At 45.4% G+C, this 22,909-nt stretch overlaps 1 protein-coding gene across 4 annotated transcripts in view; it reads left to right on the forward strand.

Moving 5' to 3' along the window:
- Positions 1–1,078: 1,078 nt before the first annotated feature.
- Positions 1,079–22,909, forward strand: part of NBEAL1 (neurobeachin like 1) — a 142,931-nt gene continuing 121,100 nt past the window's right edge. For 3 of the 4 annotated variants that reach the window (XR_014007218.1, XM_081190961.1, XM_081190963.1), the window contains exons 1-2: positions 1,079–1,243; positions 2,898–3,331. Coding sequence is in view for 3 of the 4 variants with exons in the window: in XM_081190961.1 (XP_081047087.1) it covers positions 3,281–3,331 (51 nt within the window). In the remaining variant the exon portion in view is untranslated. Of the gene's footprint in view, positions 1,244–2,837; positions 3,332–22,909 lie in introns of all 4 variants that reach the window. The other variant, XM_081190962.1, reaches the window with a different exon arrangement.

Raw genomic sequence — 22,909 nt, forward strand, 5'->3', positions numbered from 1 at the left:
GATTCTTGCAAGAATTTTGCTGGCTGCGGCTGGTATTTTCCACAATCCGTTCTATCACATTTTTTAAAATAAAGAGATTGATAATTTTGGCATCCCTAAAGTCTGCTGGGATCTCCTCTCTCAGATTTTTTCACCAAAGAATAAAGAATAATAATGATAATGATAATGATAATAATAATAATAATGATAATAATGATAATAATAATAATAGATTCATCATCATAACAAATAGAATAATAGAAATACAGAGTACTACTACTAAATATAATAAATAAATAATAAATAGAAATGATAATATAATAATAACAATAAATAATAATAAATAAATAATAAAAGTATAAAATGATTAAAATAAATAGAATAATAGGCATAACAAGCAGCCCTGTTTAGGGAAGCTTTTAATAATAATAATAATAATAATAATAATAATAATAATAATAATAATAATAAGCTTTTAATGTTTAATAGGTTATTGTATTTTAGTGTTTTGTTGGAAGCTGTCCAGAGTGGCTGGGGAAACCCAGCCAGATGGGCGGGGTATAATTAATTAATTATTATTATTATTATTATTATTATTATTATTGAAAAATATAATGATAATAATGATAATAATGATGATGATAATAATAATAATAGTAATAGTAATAAACCTCAACAACAGAAACAACAACAACAACTATTATTATTGAATATGACGTCCCTCTTTTCAGAATTGTTGAAATAAAAAAATTCCTTCCAGTAGCACCTTAAAGACCAACTAAGTTAGTTCTTGGTATGAGCTTTCGTGTGCATGCACACTTCTTCAGATACACAGAATTTTCAGAATTGTTGGTAAGTATGCTCCCGTTCTAGAACAGAGAGCAAGCAGCGGGGGCAAGAAGTGTGCGGGAAGGGAAAAAGACTCTGCCAGGAACCAAGATGGCCGCCGAGGCTTCCTTTTCCCCTCCCCTCCCCCACCTCCTCCGCCAATGTCATCTCCGTGCGCCTTCGCCAGAAGGGCGGACGTGGTTGCGTCGCGGGGCGGGGCGGAAGGAGGCAGCTTTGGAATGTGGGCGGGGCGTCGGGGCGGCCGATGTGGCTTCCCATTTGCCAGCAGCGGCGGCAGCAGCAGCAGTAGCAAGCATCGCCGCCGCCGCCTCCTCGTCCTGCTGAGCCGTCTCAGCTTCTTCCCCCGAGCTGGGCTGAGTCCGCGGCCAGCGAAGGCGCCTCGTCTCCGGGGTCCGAGGAGCCTCCCGCGTCCCCGGTGAGCGAGGAGCCCCTGTGGGGCGGCGGGGAGGGGAGAGCCGCCTGGCTGTGGGGCTGGAGGAGGGCGAGGTATGGGGGGGGGGGGAGGAAACAGGGAAGTGGAGAGGGCAAATGCAATGAGAATAATGATAATTTCTCTCTCCTGAAACTATAATTTCTCTCTCCTGAAACTATAATTTCTCTCTCCTGAAACTACAGCACGGGGATTAGAGGTGGTGTGCCCTGGAAGAAGGGTGGGGTTGGGGGGCGATGAGAAATTAGTATTATTATTATTGTTATTGTTATTATTATCATTATCACCATCATTAAATTATTCATTATTATTATTATTATTATTTATTCATTTTTTTAAAAAAAAATCTGTGCTTTTCAGGTTTATGCATTATACTAGTTTTGCAATCCTTTTAACATTTGGGAACTCGACTTCCCTCCCCCTCTGTCTGCGGCTCCTTCAATTTATTTGTAACATCTTCTGCAAATTTCAAATTAGCTTAAGTTGCTCACTTTTTAATCTACTTTAACTCGACTTCCATCCCCCTCTTTCTGCGGCTCCTTCAATTTATTTGTAATATCTTCTGCATATTCAAAATTAACTTAAGTTGCTCACTTGTTAATCTACTTCAAATATATACGCTTGTCAAACTGCAGGTTATTACAACAATCCCGTTTTTACCTGTTTACAGTTTATCTGTAAATATTCAGTAAACCCATTTCCATTCTTTTATAAAAAGTTTGCTTTCTTGCTTTCTTATTTTTCCAATAAACCCATTTCCATTCTTTTATAAAAAGTTTGCAATCTTGATTTCTTACTTTTCCGGTAAGTAAGTTTCGCCATTTCTGCGTATTCCGTACGTTTTGGTATCCATTCTTCCTTTGCTGGGACTTCTTATTCTTTCCATTTTGGGGCGAGTAACCTTCTTGCGGCTGTAGTAGCATACATGAATAAGTTTCTATATAGTTTAGGTAGTTCTGTCCCTATAATTCCCAAAATAATTTATTCATTGTTGTTGTTGCATCATTGTATTGTGCTGGGCTGAAGGAGAGGCACCTTGTAAAAGGGGCAGACAAGTGAAGTTAGGAAAACAACTGTGTTTGAAATAGAGGAAGGTGAGGGGGGGGGAAGAACCATCAGAAACAAGGTTTGAGGAGAGGTGATCTGTGTTTAATTTTGGATTATTATTTTAAAAAGTATATATCTTAAGTAGTACTGTGGTAGAGCGCAGTCGACACTTTAACCTCTGACAGCTTTATCAGTCTACCCACCCCCCAAATTCCCCGGAAGTTGTCCGTTTTTCATCACCCTTTGAAAATGGTTAGGGTTTTTATAATTTCTAAGCTAGGGGGAACATTTGGACACTGGGTATGTGAGAGGAGGGGAAAACCTGGAGAGGTTGGTGGTTCTATTGTGAAGAGGTTTTATTTTTGCTCAGGGATGCCCTTATTCTAATTTCTGGCGCATTTTACGGAAGCAAAAGCAGGGAAATGAGTTTCCGAGCACTTTAAAATTAAATAAATTATTTTGAATTGTAGAAAATACCCAACATAGTGGGTACTTTTTAAATAAATAAATAAATCAGTCTTTATTTTGCCAGGTGATCTGTCAACATTGCTTTGCTGTTTGGTACACTGAAAATATATTTTCTACCATGCAGTTTGTCACTGAGGGGGATGATGAAGACTTGAGGTCAACAACATCTTACTGAGATTTCATCATTCAGAAACAACAAGAGCAGTTCCTGGGATCTCCTTCAGCACTCGTAATATGGAATTATAACGTTTCCTTTCTTACGTCGTCACACATCCTGCACGTTCCAGCCAGCACAATTTTCCTTTCAGAGGTTAATTCCAAAGTGCCATCGATGAAAAGGAGAGGGCTGATTGTCACCCTTAGCCGATTTAACCGTGCAAGAGTATTGGAGAAACTTGTTTTCCCCGTCCTTGATTGGATTGACGAATTAAAGCGAACATTTTGAATTGAAAGTGAGCATGATAGGATCTTGAGCATATGATACTTCACGACTGAGGAAGGCGAACGATGGCGTCCAGAGAGCGGCTGTATGAACTTTGGATGCTCTATTGCAATAAGGTAACTTCTTTTTAAAAAATAAATAAAACTTGGGGGATGCTTTAGTTGAAGCTGTTTTGTTGAAACCAAATGGCTAACAGTGCAGTCTTAACCACGTCTGCTCAAAAGTAAGTCATCTTGAATGCATTGCAGCCTTAGACTGTTTTTTTTATTGGAATCCTGATATGCTGGTACAGTTGACCAAAATGCCCACAGTTATGTTCTCCTATAGGACAGGTAAGGGACGCAGGTGGCGCTGTGGGTTAAACCACAGAGCCTAGGGCTTGCCGATCAGAAGGTCGGCAGTTCGAATCCCTGTGACGGGGTGAGCACCCGTTGCTCAGTCCCTGCTCCTGTCAACCTAGCAGTTCAAAAGCACGAAGTGCAAGTAGATAAATAGGTACCGCTCTGGCGGGACGGTAAATGGCGTTTTCGTGCGCTGCTCTGGTTCGCCAGAAGTGGCTTAGTCATGCTGGCCACATGACCCGGAAGCTGTACGCCGGCTCCCTCGGGCCAATAAAGTGAGATGAGCGCCACAACCCCAGAGTCGGCCACGACTGGACCTAATGGTCAGGGGTCCCTTTACCTTTACCTCTAGGACAGGTATGACAAACTTTTGAATCTCCAGGTGTTGCTGAACTACAACTCCCATCATCACTGGTCATTGGTCATGTTAGCTGGGGCTGATGAGAGTTGTAGTTCAACAGCATCTGGCTGGTCAAAGGTTCCCCATACCTAACCTAATCTGTTATATCTAAAACTTTAAATATTTGTTACCTGGCCTTCTTTCCACGGAACCAAGACTGGATGCATCCTTCCACTTGAGTGTATACTCATTATGCAAGGAGTTTGCCAAACTTGATGCTGAAGATGGTCTACAGTGAATCTCAGGCTACAGAAACGAGATGTTTACACCACCACAACAATTTGCCGTATAATCATAATTATTCTCGTTAGGCTCCGGTATTATTTCTGGTTCCTTTCATCTGAATTTTGCTTGCGTTAGGGTGGCGTTTTCTTCAGCAGTTTCATTGCGCAAAAGCACTTGGCATTTTTGTTTGCGTGTTGATTGTTTTGTTGCAAAGAAGAACATGCAGAAATGTTCCTCTGAGCCATAAGATTTGGAGTTCAGGAATTTGCCTTTAGTCCGCTGCCTAAGCTGGTGAGCTTTTGAAACACAAACGTCCTATTGTTTAGAAACTCAATATGACCGAGCTGATTGAGCTTTGTTTTGAAGTGAGCAGATACTTGGTGGCATAATGAAAAATAGCGCAAATGTGCAACAGAACATTTTCAAGTGGGACCTAAACTTTTATGAAGTTAGCAGTGTTTTCTAACCATTCCTACCTAGCAATTAATAAAGGTAAAGAGACCCCTGACCATTAGGTCCAGTCGTGCCTGACTCTGGGATTGTGGCGCTCATCTCGCTTTATTGTCCGAGGGAGCCGGTGTACAGCTTCCGGGTCACGTGGGCAGCATGACTAAGCCGCTTCTGGTGAACCAGAGCAGCACACAGAAACACTGTTTAGCTTCCCGCTAGAGTGGTACCTATTTATCTACTTGCACTTCGTACTTTCGAACTGCTAGGTTGGCAGGAGCTGGGACCGAGCAACGGGAGCTCACCCCGTCACGGGGATTCGAACCACCGACCTTCTGATCGGCAAGTCCTAGGCTCAGTGGCTTAACCCATAGCGCCACCCGCGTTCCAGTCTACCTAACAGTACAAACCACTTAAACCTTCCAGATGCTCTTAATATCTTTTGCCTCTGAACGCTTCCTCCAAGCTAACTACAGGAAGCCCTCAACTTACAGACATTTACCTTTTGTGCATTCAGCTTTTACATGCATGGCCATTTAAAAATAAAAAGGGGACAGGGGTCTGGGAAAAATGACTTTGGCAATCCCACCCGCCATTGAACCCAATGGGTTTTGACTATACGGGACTTTGGCATTAGGTGGAAGCCCTGGAACGCAACCGCTGCATAATGTTTATTGTATTGTGCACACGTGAGAGGAGAGAGACGGTAATGTGCGTCGCTGGGTCGAAACGGGTTACAATTTTATGGAAATAATATCTGGAAAAGTTGGTGGAGACTTGCTGCTTGTAGCACTGAGCCCAGCTGCTGGGGGCGCGTTTGGGTATTTTAAGTTGTCCTCTACCAAGCACGACGCGGGTGGCGCTGTGGTTAAACCACAGAGCCTAGGACTTGCCGATCAGAAGGTCAGCGGTTCGAATCCCCGTGGCGGGGTGAGCTCCCGTTGCTCGGTCCCTGCTCCTGCCAACCTAGCAGTTCGAAAGCACATCAAAGTGCAAGCAGATAAATAGGTACCACTCCGGCGAGAAGGTAAACGGCGTTTCCGTGTGCTGCTCTGGTTCGCCAGAAGTGACTTAGTCATGCTGGCCACATGACCCGGAAGCTGTACGCCAGCTCCCTCGGCCAATAAAGCGAGATGAGCGTCGCAACCCCAGAGTCAGCCACAACTGGACCAAATGGTAAGGGGTCCCTTTACCTTTACCTACCAAGCACTTTTCTTCTCTGATCAGCTGTGAAGGTCGCTTGGGCCAGTCACTGTTTTGTAGTCTAACCTGTCTCATACGGTTGTTGCGAGGACAAAATGGGGAGGGGGTAAAACCATGGATTCCCCTTTGAGCTGCTTAGAGGAAAGGTGGGGCATAAATCAAATGTATTAGTTGAGAAACCTTCGGTCTGGGGGTCAAATGCAACCCCAGAAGCCTCTCTGGAGGAGTGGAAGAATGTTTTCTGCTTGGCAGGGGGTTGGACTCGATGGCCCTTGTGTTTCCTGCTTGGCAGGGGGTTGGACTCGATGGCCCTTGTGGTCTATTCCAACTCTATGATTCTATGGAGGCCAAGACAGACACTAGCCGACCTACCAAAGTAAATGTTTATATTCCTTGTTCCACCCATTGTGGCTTCTGTGGCCCCAGGGAGGTGGCCCAGAGAAGAGTGGATCCCTGGCTGCTTAAAGTCTTGCCACCGTGCTTTAGAGATACGGTGTGAATGTGACCTAGGCAGCAAAACATGTCCCTGAAAGAAAGTACATTATGTGAATGGTTGAAATGAGAACCACCCCTACTGATATTGCCCGTTGCAAGGGCCCACTTGAGATCTTGACATCCTAATGTATAAGGATTCTCTTTTTCTCGGCAATCATGCCTGAAGATGACACTTTCAGTCAGTTCTCTCCATGCTGACTCGAAAGTAGGTTCCACTCCCAATAATTCAGTGTGACTTACATCCTAGGAAGCATGTTGAGAATGGTAGCCTGGGCATGTGCTTACGAGTGCTGAATGACTGGAAATTCTGTTGTATCAAATCTAACAAAACTTCTTATAATCTAGGAGCGAACTGTCTGATAGGGAATGCAGGAATCACAAATGACTTATGGGTTATGAAAGTAGGTTAAGATGACATCTTTTATTGGACCAACAGCTGTTGGTGAGAATGCAGAAGCTTTTGAGTTAAAAGCCTATCAGGCAAAAACTACTGCTCTTTAACGCTTTAATCTATGAGTAATGTATGGCTGCTTTGAAGCTGTCTGCAGCACAAAATGCAGCACCGGATCAGGTTTTGAGCTACCAGAGGAATATATATCAGTACTGTTTTTGTTTCTCTGCTGTCCTGTTTATGAGTTGAGTGACTCAGATTCGGGTGATCATCTTGGAGTGACTGCAAAAGTCAACCTTTTGAGGTTCATCCTATTTGACTGAAAAGGAGCAGAGATACTCTTATCCACGTGAAATGATTTCGTCTTTCATTTGCTGAAACTGTTTTCTTTAAACCCACAAATTAAAATGTAACGGTGAATGAATAAAATATCTACTAAATTGTTTTATTTGCGTCAGTATTTAGATGACCTATTAATTTCACTTGAAATTGTGTAGTCTTGCTTAGGGGGATTACAAGGCTGGAATTGTTACATAATAAGCTGTGCCAGTATGCCAGGGGCTACTTAGGAATAGAGCTCTGCCACTTCTAGGAAAAAAAGAGTGTGAAAATATTTGAATTGGTCAAACCATAAAACAATTTCCTTCTGACTTTACTTTTTAATGAGAGACGAGACAGAGACCAATGGCACGTGGTTTGACTTGACTCAATAAATTGTGTTATGCATATATTTTTTGAAATGCCACGTATAATAATACCATCTCCTTTTTTGTGCTGAAAAAAATACTCTGGGCAGAAAGCAGCAGTAAAACTCAAGAAAGCCAAGTAAGAAGCAATAACTGCTCAAGATAAAATGGAGCCTCAATCCTGTTTCCAGCAGAGATTGAGGATCCCCGTAAAATAGTCTCGCGGTGACAAACTTTGGGTACGATTCAACATGCAGCGAGTCCTGTTTTGTTCCCAGTGGGAGGAATTCTGAGCAGGTGCTTGCCTCTCTGCTGAAATCAATAGCACGTAAAAGGGCTTCGCTGTGGCTGGAGCAGGCCCATTGTTTTTTGGATCAGTATGCCAAATTGAAATATGTGGGCTTCTTGTTTTGATACCGAGTTAATGACTGCATAATGCATGAAGCACTTCTGCCACTTTAGGGCACTTGTTCAGATGTCTGTTTTGACTTTATTGCATTCCTGTCAAGATGTCCGCAGAGGAAAAGTTTCATCCATTGAGTAAATGCCCTATGTGGAGGGGGAAAAACCTGGCAGAAGTTCCTTTGTTTGCTAACGCATGCTCGTCTTCTGCCATTTAAGATTAGAAAAAAACTTTTCTGGCTATTGAAGGGAAGATTAGCTGCACTCATTATATAGACAAATGCAGCTTGGATTGGCACTGAAACAGCAGAAAATATCCAAGCTCTGTAAATTGTTCTTTGCGTGGCAGGAAGAAGATAGAATTTGGGGGTCATGTTTTTTGTTTAAAAAAGGCATTGGACCTACTGAGGTGATCTTGCTGGCTACATGTAGTGGAGGAGCTAGATTGTGGCTTCTTGTCCAGATATGTGCTTTCCTTGGTTGAAGAGATCCTACATGGAAAATCCATCATGTAAAGATTTAAGTCACTTACTGAATCTGTCCATACTGTTCTGTGTTGCTGGACTCCGTCTTCTGTCAGCCCCATTCAGCATAGATTGCAATGGCCATTGGTGATGGGTGCTGCAGTCTACAAAGATGTGGACAGTTTAGCCAGCCCTTTGATAAATGGCGGGTTGTTTGTCCATAAGTCAAATGTGGAACAGTTGTTACATCCTGGAGACAGTGGTGGAAACTGAGATATGAAAGCTAGGAGCTTAAATGGCACCTTAGACCTAGGTCATGGGTGCAACAACACAATGTCTAGTCTTGCTTTTTAATACAGAGCTGAAAATAAATGAACTGCTGCTAAAATATTACATTAATTTTTCACATGCTCTAGTCCATGGGTAGGCAAATTAAGGCCCTGGGGCCCGGGTCAGGCCCAATTGCCTTCTAAATCCAGCCCACGGAGGGTCTGGGAATCAGCATGTTTTTACATGAGTAGAATGTGTGCTTTTATTTAAAATGCATCCCTGGGTTATTTGTGGGGCATAGGAATTCGTTCATCCCCCCCCCCCCATACAGTCTGGCCCTCCACAAGGTCTGAGGGACAGTTGACCTGCTGAAGAGGTTTGCTGACCCCTAGTCCTTCCCCTGCCCACCCCCTTCATGTTCTTAAGAGGGTCTCTTCTGCAGTCTTCAGAGAGTAGCTGGAGGTGGGGAAGCAGAAAAAGCTCCTCTGCTCATGAAATTCCCTGTCGCAAAATGCGCCTAGGACAATGGGAGTTTTGAACACTGCCTGGAGATTGACATGTTCCCCCAGTGGGAGAGGTCACAATCCTGTCCGCCCCCCACCCGGAAAGTAATATGACTTGCTTATACAGTGGTGCCTCGCAAGACGAAATTAATTCGTTCCGCAATTATCTTCGTCTTGCGGTTTTTTCGTCTTGCGATGAACGGTTTCCCATAGGAATGCATTGAAAATCAATTAATGCGTTGCTAGGGAAACCGCCTTCAGACCAGGTCCGGGGACAGTCTGTCCCCTGGCCTCTTCTGAAGGCTGGGGGGGGACAAGGGCTTTTCTTCCCACCCCCAGCATTTTAAAAAACCCCGGGACAGCGGAGGACTTCTCCCCTGTCCGGGGCGATCTTAAAATGCTGGCGGGCGGCATTTTAAAATCGCCCCGGACAGCGGAGGACTTCTCCGCTGTTGGGGCGATTTAAAAGCCCCTGGGAAGGCAGGCAGGGGGGACAAAGACTTTTGCCCCCCGCCAGCCTTCAGAAGAGGTCCTGGACCTCTTCTGAAGGCTGGCGGGGGCGAAAGTCTTTGCTCCCCCCGCCTGCCTTCAAAAGCTGTCCGGCCCAGGCTTCCCGGACCTCTCCGCCAGCAGCGGCAGCGCTGCCGCTGCTGGCGGAGACTTGCCGGCATGCAGAAGCCTGCGCGCAGCGCGCCCAGGCTTCGCGGATCTCTCCACCAGCAGCGGCAGCGCTGCCGCTGCTGGCGGAGACTCTCCTGCCTTCAAAAGCCGTCCAGGATAGCAGGAAGCGCTTCCCTGCTATCCCGGACTGCTTTTAAAATGCTGGCGCTGGGGAGCAAAGCCTTTCGGCCCCCGCCAGCCTTCCTGGACTTCTTCTGAAGGCCGGAGGGGGGGGAAAGGCTTTGCTCCCCACCGCTAGCATTTAAAAGAGGTCCCCGGAGATTTCCCTATGGGCTTTCTTCTTGCGAAGCAAGCCCATAGGGAAATTCGTTTTGCGAAGCGCCTCCAAAACGGAAAACCCTTTCGTCTAGCGGGTTTTCCGTCTTGCGAGGCGTTCGTCTTGCGGGGTACCACTGTAATATGTTTGGAAAAGCAGCCTGTGGAATTGTTGAATATCGGGGCAGAACATTTGGTGAGAAAGCGAGGAGAAGTAATTGAACTGGTTATTATTAATATTAATGATATTATTAATGTATATTAATGAGTATATTAACGAAAGATGGATAGAAGCATACATACACCAGACAGGTGGACCTTCCAAGTCACAAGCCCACTGATTTACTAGCTGTAATATTCTGCCACTTTGACAGGGTAACCTAAGAGTCTTAGGAGCTAGTTGCGGCTATATAGACAGCTGTCACGTCAGGGATGTCCTCAGGTCATATTCGGCTTTGGGGCTTTGAAAACTAAAGGTCACTTTGGCAAAACAACAACTTGAAGTAAGTGTAAAACGATGAAGACCCCGTGTTTATAGTCACTTGCATAATCTGGTGGCGGTTATGGAGAAATGTTTTACCCAAATGTTTAACAAACTGAGTTCTGCCCAAACAGGTTTTTCATTCACCTGAAATGTAGTTACTGTTTCTTCTTCGTGAAACACAATAAGCCTTTTTTTAGGGGGTGACAACACCATTATTACTACTTCTTTTTAAAAAATCGAGTCACTGTGGTTTGAAAGCAATAATTTTACTCTGCTTCCATGACTTTTACTTTTAAAAGTGCTAAAAACTGAAACGGGGAAAAAAGTGGTACGTTTCTCTGGGTTTGGAACACCTTTCAGAGAGATGTTCCTTTGCCACAGCAACAGTGCAGAACCTGCAGCCCACGGTCAGAATCAGGCCTGCTAGGCCTCTCCATTTGGCCAGGGAGGCTGTTTGGGCCAAGCCATGTGCCGTTGTCCTGCTCCTAACATTGCAGGTAAAGGTGGAGCTCCCATGATGTTTGCAGGCCCTGGCAGAACCACAGAGCCTAGGACTTGCCGATCAGAAGGTCGGCCGTTTAGAATCATAGAATCATAGAATAGGATCATAGAATCATAGAGTTGGAAGAGACCACAAGGGCCATCGAGTCCAACCCCCTGCCAAACAGGAAACACCATCAGAGCACTCCTGACATATGGTTGTCAAGCCTCTGCTTAAAGACCTCCAAAGTAGGAGACTCCACCACACTCCTTGGCAGCAAATTCCACTGTCAAACAGCTCTTACTGTCAGGAAGTTCTTCCTAATGTTTAGGTGGAATCTTCTTTCTTGTAGTTTGGATCCATTGCTCCGTGTCCGCTTCTCTGGAGCAGCAGAAAACAACCTTTCTCCCTCCTCTATGTGACATCCTTTTATATATTTGAACATGGCTATCATATCACCCCTTAACCTCCTCTTCTCCAGGCTAAACATGCCCAGCTCCCTTAGCCGTTCCTCATAAGGCATCGTTTCCAGGCCTTTGACCATTTTGGTTGCCCTCCTCTGGACATGTTCCAGTTTGTCAGTGTCCTTCTTGAATTGTGGTGCCCAGAACTGGACACAGTACTCTAGGTGAGGTTTGAATCCCCGCGATGGGGTGAGCTCCCGTTGCTCGGTCCCTGCTCCTGCCCACCTAGCAGTTCGAAAGCACGTCAAAGTGCAAGTAGATAAATAGGTATTGCTCTGGTGGGCATTTCCATGCGCTGCTCTGGTTCGCCAGAAGCAGCTTAGTCCTCCTGGCCACATGACCCGGTCCCTTTACCTTAAACCTTTACCATACCTTACCTTTACCTTATCAGTCGTTAAATGGACTGCCTGAAATATTTTGGGCTCAAAATAAATTTCAAAGCAAAGCCCTCCCAAAGCAACTTTCGTCTAAGCCGTAATACCAATTCCATCACATATAATGGATGCTTTAGCTGAGATTCCTGCATTGCATGGGGTCCCTTCCAACTCTACAATTCTATGATTATTTATAAAAAAACAACCATTAAAATTCACACTAGCAAAACAGCAGAGGTTAGAACACAAAATGGTAAACGGCAGTTTGAAATAAACGAGTCTTCGGTTTCATTGAAAAGCCAATAGAGCTGAAATCATATGTTGCCTCTCTAGGGAGGGAATTCAAAGAGCACGGGGCCACTACTGAAAAGGCCCTTTTTCCTGTGCCCTTTGGACATACCCAGTCTGCCCTTGTAGCTGTTAGTTTATGGCAAGGGATGCAAGTTGGGTTTGTTTTAATCTTGGGAGTTGACACTTTCCCATGGAGTTTCTTAAAAGTTTAGTCATGCTATGCAGTCGGTTAAAACGCTTTTACTTGTACAGTGGTGCCTCGCAAGACGAAAAGAATCCGTTTTGTGATTCTCTTCGTCTAGCGGTTTTTTCGTCTTGCGAAGCAAGCCCATTGACGGATTAGCGCTATTAGCGGCTTTTAGCGGCTTTTAGTGGCTTATCGGCTTAGAAAAGGGGGGGGGAGGGGGAGAAACCCGCAGGAACTCGCAAGACATTCTCGTCTTGCGAAGCAAGCCCATAGGCGATTCATTTTGCGAAGCACCTCCAAAACGGAAAACTCTTTTGTCTAGCAAGTTTTCCGTCTTGCGAGGTATTCGTCTTGCGGGGCACCACTGTATATAAAGCAGTACATTAATACATGGCAGTTGACAGCCTCTTGCAGAAGGAACTGTGAGGGTGGATTTTAATTGACTCGATATTCAGACCAGTGTTTAGAAGAGGAAGGAGAAAAATATGCAGAGAGCGTTGCAACTATGAATTAAGCACATTTCAAGGTTCTGTTTTTCTTAGATGCCTAGGCAAAGTATGAGTGTTTAGTTGGGGTTCTCGGGACACGGGTACCAAAAACCTTGCCTTGAATTTGCCTTGAAAATATTCCATTAATCCTGAGACGTAGTGTTTATTTTGTGACAGTGCAAGACCTACCACCTCTCAGAGAGAGCGTGGGAAATGCATGGGCTTCTACTTCCGGATGATTTTTGGCAAATCACACAGCACAGTTTTCCCTGAGAGTTACCGACTGTGTTCTATTCAGTCACATGACTTATGACTTACTTTATAAAACATGCTGTAAAAAGCCTAAAGGATTTCATTGTATGGGATGAGCAAGGCATTTAAAAAAGTGCATTTTAAAAATTATTCTTGTACAGTGGTACCTCGGGTTACATATGCTTCAGGTTACAGACTCTGCTAACCCAGAAATAGTACCTCAGGTTAAGAACTTTGCTTCAGGATGAGAACAGAAATTGTGCTCCGGCGGTGCGGTAGCAGCCGGAGGCCCCATTAGCTAAAGTAGTGCTTCAGGTTAAGAACGGTTTCACGTTAAGAACGGACCTCTGGAACGAATTAAGTACTTAACCCAAGGTACCACTGTATATGATATCTGTGGGAGATAAATTCCCACTGCTTTTATATATCAAACTTGAAGCAAAAGGGTTTGTCTTAGTAGCTAGCTCTGTGTCTCCTACAACTTGCTTGTTACTTTTAAAAAGATTTCTCAGCTGATTACTTTCAACCTCTAAAGGGGGCATGACATAGCTGTCAACCTTCCCTTTTTTGCGGGAAATTCCCTTATTCCAGTGCCGTTTCCCGCTGCTATCCCGGATTGTTAGATATCCCGTAGGTGAGGCTGCTGATCTCTTATTTTCAAATCTGAAAGCTTGACAGCTATGGGGCACGAGGAACCTTCAGCCACTTATCTGTCGATGAACTACAACTCCCATCATCCCTTGCTATTGGCAATGCATGCTGGGGCTTATGGGAGTTGTAGCTCAACAACACCTGGAGGGTTTCCCCCCCACACCTGCTCTAAAAGCAGTCTTAGGGCTAGTTCAGCCATGCACCTTTATTTCATTTATGTATTTATTTCATGTTTACCCTTCCTCTGAAAGAGCTCAAGGCGCCATACATGATTCCTAGTTCAGTTTTATCCATGTAACATTTTTGTAGGCCACCCGATGGACTTCATAGCCAAGTGGAGATTTCAAACTTGTTCTCCGCAGCCTAAGGGGAAAAGATTCCTCATCACAACACACTTGCTAAGTGATTTTAATCACGTGACAGCTTTCATGTGCGAATGGACTGTTGCTGCCGCCATCGCAGATGCACCAACCAAAATTGTTTTCAAATTCAGTCAGTTCACGTGTTCAGCTGCAGATCGTCAACAGTAAATCATCAAGTGATGTGCTTTTAAAAAGTCTTGCTTTTTCAGAGAAGGCAGTTATTATTAAGAGCCATAGATTTAGCCTGGTTGCAGAGTATATATAACTATTTGTGAATGTTCACTCCAGTCCATTGTTAGAATAACGTCACTGAGTATGTATGTAACAATGTTTGATTCCAGCTAATAAGGGAAATGGCTGTGATTTACCAACCTCTGCTGGATAAACATGCTGAAAGTTACTCTCAAGAAATCATAGTTAACAGTATTTTTGCACTAATTTGATGTTCTGCTAGGATGGATGCTTTGTGACTAACGTAACGGCGGGTTGCACCACGATTCAGGTTTCCCATGGTTTCCGTTTTGAAGAATCCCCACCCCCAGTGTGGGGAATCCAGTACTGAAAGCTTCTACCGGCTGATCCAGCTTTTGTTTATAGCGGCCAGTACTTCCTGGTATAGCTCTAAAGGACTGAACTTTGCTCTTCCGGCTATTACCATCAGGTTGAGTTGAAGCTCAGTGAAGTCTCTTTCGAACTGTGCAGGATTCTTTCCTCACTGCCAGCATTGTAGTAAGATTCAGCTGCCCATCCGATTGGCATTTATGTATGGAATGGGAGGACAGGCGCCATTTTGATGCTTGCCTCAGGTGGCAAAACAGCTTGGCCAGCACTGAATAATATCCACACACAATAAATCTGTTACTAGGGCCCAGAACAGGTGACTTTAGTAAGGTCCTTCCTTTTCTCACATTTTGTGTTTTTCATTTTTCACAAAATCAAGTGTGGGGGAACCTTTGACCCACCAGGTATTTCTGAACTCCAACTCCCATCATGCCTGGCCATTGACCATGCTTACAAAGGCTGATGGGAGATATAGTTCAGAAATGTTTGCCATGCCAGAGGTTCTCCACCCATCTGATGTGGAAAAATTAACAGGAGGTCTTGACTCAAGATGACATCTCACTGGGTTAGCATTTAGAAAAATTTGCCTTTTGAGTCAGAATAAGACTGCTGCTTCCAGCAACCACTTCTTTTATGTACTTGGATACTTTTAGGTTTTCTGAGAGATGCTTTAATCTTCCGAAAGCTAAGGAGTCAGCTGCAAAAGAAGCAGGAGAAGGGATACAGAAATACCGTATTTTTTGCTCTATAAGACTCACTTTTTCCTTCCTAAAAAGAAAGGGGAAATGTGTGTGTGTGTCTTATGGAGTGAATGCAGGCTGCGCAGCTATCCCAGAAGCCAGAACAGCAAGAGGGATTGCTGTTTTCACTGCGCAGCGATCCCTCTTGCTGTTCTGGCTTCTGAGATTCAGAATATTTTTTCTCTTGTTTTCCTCCTCCAAAAACTAGGTCCATCTTGTGGTCTGGTGCGCCTTATAGAGCAAAAAATACGGTAATATGAAGAAGAGTCGGTTAAAGTTTCCCAGTGGAATATCGTTTTTTATTGCCTGATATGGGAGGAAGGGTCGGGATGTTGCCTAGAATGGCTCTTACATTAGAAACGTTCTGAATGTGCCATCAGTGTCTCTGTCTAGACTAGCCTCCCTCAACTGGGTGCTTTCCAAATGTTTTTGGACTACAACTCCCATCGGCCTCGGAAGCTGGCTTAGGTTGGTGGGAGTTGTAGTCAGAAACATACGGAGGTCTCCAGGTTGCAGAGGATGCATTAATGGGTCACTCCCATGAAATGGAGCGGAGGTCTTGGGCAGACAAAGGAAGATGCTTCTTTACAGAATGTGTCCTGTTTAGCTGCTTCCTCTCCCTAATACATGGGACGCGGGTGGCGCTGTGGGTTAAACCACAGAGCCTAGGACTTGCCGATCAGAAGGTTGCCGGTTCGAATCCCCGCGACGGGGTGAGCTCCCGTTGCTCGGTCTTCTGCCAACCTAGCAGTTCGAAAGCACGCCAGTGCAAGTAGATAAATAGGTACCGCTCGGGCGGGAAGGTAAATGGCGTTTCCGTGCGCTGCTCTGGTTCGCCAGAAGCGGCTTAGTCATGCTGGCCACATGACCCGGAAGCTGTACGCCGGCTCCCTCGGCCAATAAAGCGAGATGAGCGCCGCAACCCCAGAGTCGGCCACGACTGGACCTAATGGTCAGGGGTCCCTTTACCTTACCTCCCTAATACAGGGGTCGGCAAACTTTTTCAGCAGGGGCCTAGTCCACTGTCCCTCAGACCTTGTGGGGGCCTGGCCTATATGGGCCGGGGGGGGGGGATGAACGAATTCCTATGCACACTATGCACACCAGGCAGGCCCCATAAATAACCCACAGATGGATTTTAATAGGACACATTCCATGCAAGAGCACCAGGCAGGCCAGACAGTACTGCAGATGGTAAAAATTAAAATTAAATTTTTTTCTTACCTGCACTGATGGTAGTCATTGTTTGGATAGGGGTCCTCGCCTGGGGTTGGTGGTGCGTTGCGGCCTGCTGGGCCTCCTGCTGCCGGCACCTCTTCTGCACTTTGGGGGTGGGATTGGGGCCCTCCCTCCGGCAGTGGAGGCCAGATCGCTGCTGTGCAGCCAGCGGGCAGAGCTCCGGACTCCCCACAGGAGCACCAGGGCGGTGGCAGCAGCAGCGGAGGGAAGATGAGCGGCATGAAAGGGCTGGCTCCAGAGAGGGGCTGCAAAAAATGGCTCTCAGCCAGCTCAGCCCAGCCCAGCCCCCTTCCTCCTCTAGGCAGGGCAGAGAGAAGCCAGGAGGAGGGAGGGAGGAGGCGCCGCCGTGGTGGGGTGGGGGGAAATGGCGATGCAGAAAAAAAATGAACAGAATCCCCACGCCGATCCACAGACAGTCCACAGGCTGGATCCTGAAGGCATTTGGGCCTGATCCAGCCCACAGGCCTTAGTTTGCCGACCCCTGCCCTAATGAATCTGAAGCTGCAATCCTAAACAGATTTAATTGGGATTTCCCCCCCTCCCCCAGTAAACATGCATAGGATTGCAGTTCTGGGAGTTAGGGGGTAGAAAATGGTTGAGAGTCTCATCTGGGTTTTGTAAGCATATGTGGCATGCTGTAAAAATGCAGAACGTGGTGCAGAAAATCTGAAGCTATTAGAATTTCAAGGCGTGCGAATTTTGCTGCTCTTGCAAGCTCAAGCCGGCCAATCCTATTTGTCTCCTGTTTGTGCGTTATGTAAGACTCGCACGTGTGTTTTGCTGGGATTCTGTGGGAGGGCAAAATGTTGCATTTGGTGCAGAATTCAGGCTCCTGAGAAGCTGCTTGACTTTCATTTGAAAGGGAAGCAAGGCTCTCGGTCTTACGTGCTTGTGAAAATATGTGGCGATGCCTGGTGAAAGGCCAGAGCCCAGATGAGTTGTTGAATAAGGATTTTGAGTGGACTGGGGCAGGAATTTAGTCCCTTGCTTAGCTCCTCACACCTTCCTGTCATAGCGGACCTCAAATAACAATAATTGTTATTCTGATATGCATACTATACAGTGGTACCTCAGGTTAAGTACTTAATTCGTTCCGGAGGTCCGTACTTAACCTGAAACTGTTCTTAACCTGAAGCACCACTTTAGCTAATGGGGCCTCCTGCTGCCGCTGCTGCCCGATTTCTGTTCTCATCCTGAAGCAAAGTTCTTAACCTGAAGCACTATTTCTGGGTTAACGGAGTCTGTAACCTGAAGCGTATGTAACCTGAAGCGTATGTAACCTGAGGTACCACTGTATATGATTGGTTGCATTCGGAAGGTTAACTTGGTTTTCTTAAAAACAACACGACGTGGCTTGTATTTACATGAAAACCAATAAAATTTATTTGGAAAAAAACATGTGGAGCACACACAACCTTTTATAATTGTGGTACCTCGGGTTACAAATGCTTCAGGTTACAGACTCCGCTAACCCATAAATAGTACCTCGGATTAAGAACTTTGCTTCAGGATGAGAACAGAAATCGTGCGGCAGCAGCAGGAGGCCCCATTAAGTAAAGTGTTACCTCAGGTTAAGAACAGTTTCAGGTTAAGAATGGACCTCCAGAACCAATTAAGTTCTTAACCAGAGGTACCATTTTGGTGCATTTTGTATTGCATTGCAAAGGAAAGTTGTTGGAATATGGGAAGTTGAAACTAAAACTTGAAATTGCTGGACTTGCATTAGCTGTGTCCATTAATTTCAGTAGGTGTGCTCTGATACAACCCTGAAATAAGAACAAACCCTAAATTTCAAGTGTTTGACAATACACCCTTTAACATTTGCAAACCTCTTAAAATGAAAATTTGTCTTGTTTGACAGCAACAAACAAGGTTATTTGTTTTTTTCCCCTTTTGATCACAATCTTCGGTGCATCCCTGAGAGTTGAGCATTCCTAATTCTTTCCTCCTGGTATCTTGGTTTGTTTAGTCCTGGTCAGCAGATGATTGCCATCATATGATGTTTTTAATCCATCTTGGACAAAGATAGCTAGGCTAGGAACAGCAGGGGTAGCGGTGGCAGCACCGTGATAACAACGGGAGATGAGGAATGGATGGTACAGAACCAAGATGCTGGCGCAGGGAATGAACAGTTTGAAAGAGAAGCGGACACGGAGCAATGGATCCAAACTACAAGAAAGAAGATTCCACCTAAACATTAGGAAGAACTTCCTGACAGTAAGAGCTGTTTGACAGTGGAATTTGCTGCCAAGGAGTGTGGTGGAGTCTCCTACTTTGGAGGTCTTTAAGCAGAGGCTTGACAACCATATGTCAGGAGTGCTCTGATGGTGTTTCCTGCTTGGCAGGTGGTTGGACTCGATGGCCCTTGTGGTCTCTTCCAACTCTATGATTCTATGATTCTATGAAACGCATCCAGTATCTTTTTGCCCAACTTTATTACCCAGCCCGCTAGTTAAACAGCATTGTCAATATTAAAAATATACTGTAGCAGCCAGATGGTGATCTTTCTCACCCTCCCATGTGTGCTACATACAAGTCCTAAGAATGATAAGATCAAAATATTTTTCAAGATTTGGTGGCTTTTGATCAACATCAGGCATAGGCAAACTCAGCCCTCCAGTTTTTTGGGGGGGACTACAACTCCCATGATCCCTAGCTAACAGGGCAAGTGGTCAGGGATGATGGGAATTGTAGTCCCAGAACATCTGGAGGGCCGAGTTTGCCTATGCCTGACCAACATCATCAAATGTTGGCACAGCCCCTATATTTCTGCAGCGATCAAAGTTTCGCTCCAGTTCCCCCATCCCATCCTGGTTTGGAAAACCATCATTTGCCTCTAAGCCGCAATTAGGGAACAAACTGAGTTTGTGCAAAACGTAGCTCAGTTTGAACATAAGAGCATGCTATGGTTTTCCTGAGCCGTAGGGAAACAATTAGACCATGGAAACCTGAAGCGTGCATGGATTCAGTTGGGTCATTGGCATGTGAACTGAGCCATTGGCTGTGTTCACATGTAATGCTTAACCACATGTAACACTGTTGATACGATCAGGAAGGCGCTTCCATGAGCCTAGGGCCCTTACATCTCTCCCCACTGCACAGCTGGGAAGAGAAGAGCTTTGGCAGAGCTTCAGCTTCCACAAAACCTGGCCGCTTGTTGAGTACAAACCATGGATTGTGGTTTAAAACAAACCCTGATAAGCTCTGAAACAAGCTAGCTTCAAGCCATGGGTTACGAAACTGGACTGTTTTGAAACTTATCAGAGAATCAGAACTGTAGAGCTGTAAGCAGTGTTAGAAACTGGGATATGAATGCTGGGAGCCATGTGGTCCCTGGGACCTAGGTTGTGGGCACCCAAACAAAATGTTTAGGTGCCTTTTTGCTTTTTTGCTGCCCTGCTACCAGACCAGGCAGCCCCGCAGCAAAAATGGCATCTCCATCCAGTTGCAAAAGGCTGGTTGCCAGTCGCAAAATGTGACTGGTGCCCGCTAATTTCGAACCCTGGTTGGAAGGATCCCTGAGGCTCATCTAGTCCAATGCAGGAATATGCAGCGGTCCCATCATGGTTTAGTGTTGCTTGGAAAAGAAGCTGATGAGTTGCAGAGCCATTTCTGGGCAAATCCTGAATGTGTCCCCCAAACTGAAAAGCCATGCTTTTTGTCTCTGCTTGGTGGAGTGAAGAAGAAGAAGAAGAGGAGTTTGGATTTGATATCCCGCCTTTCACTCCCTTTTTAAGGAGTCTCAAAGCGGCCAACATTCTCCTTTCCCTTCCTCCCCCACAACAAACACTCTGTGAGGTGAGTGGGGCTGAGAGACTTCAAGGAAGTGTGACTGGCCCAAGGTCACGCAGCAGCTGCATGCGGAGGAGTGGAGACGCGAACCCGGTTCCCCAGATTAGGAGTCTACCGCTCTTAACCACTACACCACACTTTTTCAGACCTCTAAGCTTGAAAGAATATAGACAACCTATTTATTATTTTTTGCTTCTTAGATGCCATGCCCTTTTGTTTAGGCAACTGCTCTACAAAATCCTTTAAAACATTATCTAATTACAGCTTTTGTCATGACCTGTAATTCTGTAAGTAGCACTATGTTTGGATTTTATTTTACATTGTGATTCCAGTTTTGCCATGGCAAATACAGTCATACCTTGGGTTGAAGTAGCTTCGGGTTGAGCGTTTTCGGGTTGCGCTCCACGGCGATTTGGAAGTAACAGAACGCGTTACTTCCGGGTTTCGCCGCTTGCACATGTGCAGACACTCAAAATGACATCATGCGTGGAAGCGGCGAATCGCAACCTGTGCACGCGCAGACACGGGTTGCGTTCGCTTCAGGATGTGAATGGGGCTCCAGAATAGATCCCGTTCTCATCCAGAGGTACCACTGTAGTATGTATGAACTGAAGAATCCAGCTGTGCATCTTTACAATATTGTAGTGGAGCACAAAATCCTGACAGTTGCCTTATAACCTCTTAATGAACTAATGCCAAACTTGCTGAGTGACAGGTATATTGTCTTGTGATCTGTTGCTTAACCTTGCTTAGGGACCTCCACTTCCTGTTCAGGTTGTTAAACGAGGAAGACTTCTTTCTCCAACCTCGTGCCTTCTAGGTATTTTTTGGACTACAACTCCCATCAGCCCTAGCTAGCACAGCCATGCTGTTTGGTAGTCCAAAGCATCAAGAGAGAACCAGGTTTGTGAAGGCTGCCCAGGGAATTAAAATGCTGAAGTCCTGTGAATTCAGAAATACTGTCCAACTGATTGAATTAAAATCATTCCCATAGCCATAATAAGATTTCTAGTTATTCGGAAGAGCACGGCTCCAGTCTAGCTCTATGACTAAATTATGATCAAATTTGCATGATTTTGGACAGGTTGGAGTATTCAGGGTTTTTGGTGAAAAAATGTGAGCTGCTGAACTACAGAATTCCTTTTTTTTTTTTAAAGAGTAAGAACATAACAGCTGTACTGGATCACACCAAAGGCTTTATCTCAGGGGTAGGTCATACGGTACCCTCCAGTGGTGTGCTGTCAGTGGACTAGGGGGACTAGGCTGGTTCCCTAAATGTTCCCCTGGCACCTCCTTCCCAAAGCCTGGGAAGCTTCTGCCCGGCTTAGGGAGGGAGGCATGATGCTCCGATCGGTCCAAGAGCCTTCCCACCACCTTCCCAAAGCCCTCCTGCTTTTGGGAAGGAGGCAGGAGGGCTCCAGTATCTGGCCAAAGCCCTGGCGCCTCCTTTCCTATGATTCCCGGCTTAGGGAAGGAAACATGATGCTGTTCCAATGTGCAAGGTCACCCTAACTGTTCTCCTACGGAAAAAATTAACTGCATGCCACTGGTACCCTCCTGAAAGTGTCAGACTCCAGCTCCCATCAGCCCCAGCCAGCATGGTCAATGGTCAGGGATGATGGGCATCATAATCTAACAGCTGGGCATCGTGTCAGCTCCCCCTGACTTATCCAGTCCACCACTCCCTCCCCACCATGGCCAACCGGATGCTTATGAGAAGCCCTCAAGTATGCCCATCTCTCTCTTTGCTGCATAATAAACAAGATACAAGTACCCTAACAAGTTATATATAGCATCGCTATGAGGACTTTCAGAGATTCCAAGCATAGTTGTTTGGAGCTCTGTAGTACACTGCTAATTGCTCTTGCTGCTACTTGTTTCCAGGAAACACACCAAAAGGTGCCCACTTGCCATAGCTCAGCCTCTTGTTCTCTTTAACAAGCACTTAATGCATGGAACTATGGGTAGCGATCCAGCCTTCAGTCCTGGCCGCTGCTTCTCCCCACTCCCCAATGCTTCTATTTATTAATTTTGACATTCCTCTTGACTGAAAGCAGCTATACCACTTTCCAGGAGGTCACTAGCTCTGCTTGAAATTGGGAGCTTTTCTTCTCTAAGTTAGGATGTGCCTTTTCCGGCTTTTGGTGACAGCAGGGAGTTTGCAAATGCGGACTGCCTGTTGTAAAACAGAAGCCCTATTTGGGTGTCCATTCTCCTCCCTCCATCCTACACAACTCGATTCCAAAAGTGTGATGGGGAAAGCGAGGCTACACTCATTGATCCCACCTGCTGTTGTGTCCTGGGTAGAGCTGTGAAGGTCTGGGGGAAAGATGGACAATTTTGGATGGAAAACTGTTTCCTCCCCAATTTTTCTGTTGCCTCCATATTTAGGACACTGGCAGAAGAATGGGAAAGTGTGTGTGTGTGTGTGTGTGTGTGTGTGTGTGTGTGTAGATTCCCCCCATACATTTTTCCATTCCCTACCCCCAAGCCTTCATATCTCTAGTCCCCATTGGCTTGGCCTGCCAACTTGCATGGATTGATCAGCAAACTTCGAACTGCAGG

Source organism: Podarcis bocagei (genome assembly GCF_964188305.1).
Source record: "Podarcis bocagei genome assembly, chromosome: 1".
Classification (NCBI taxonomy): domain Eukaryota; kingdom Metazoa; phylum Chordata; class Lepidosauria; order Squamata; family Lacertidae; genus Podarcis; species Podarcis bocagei.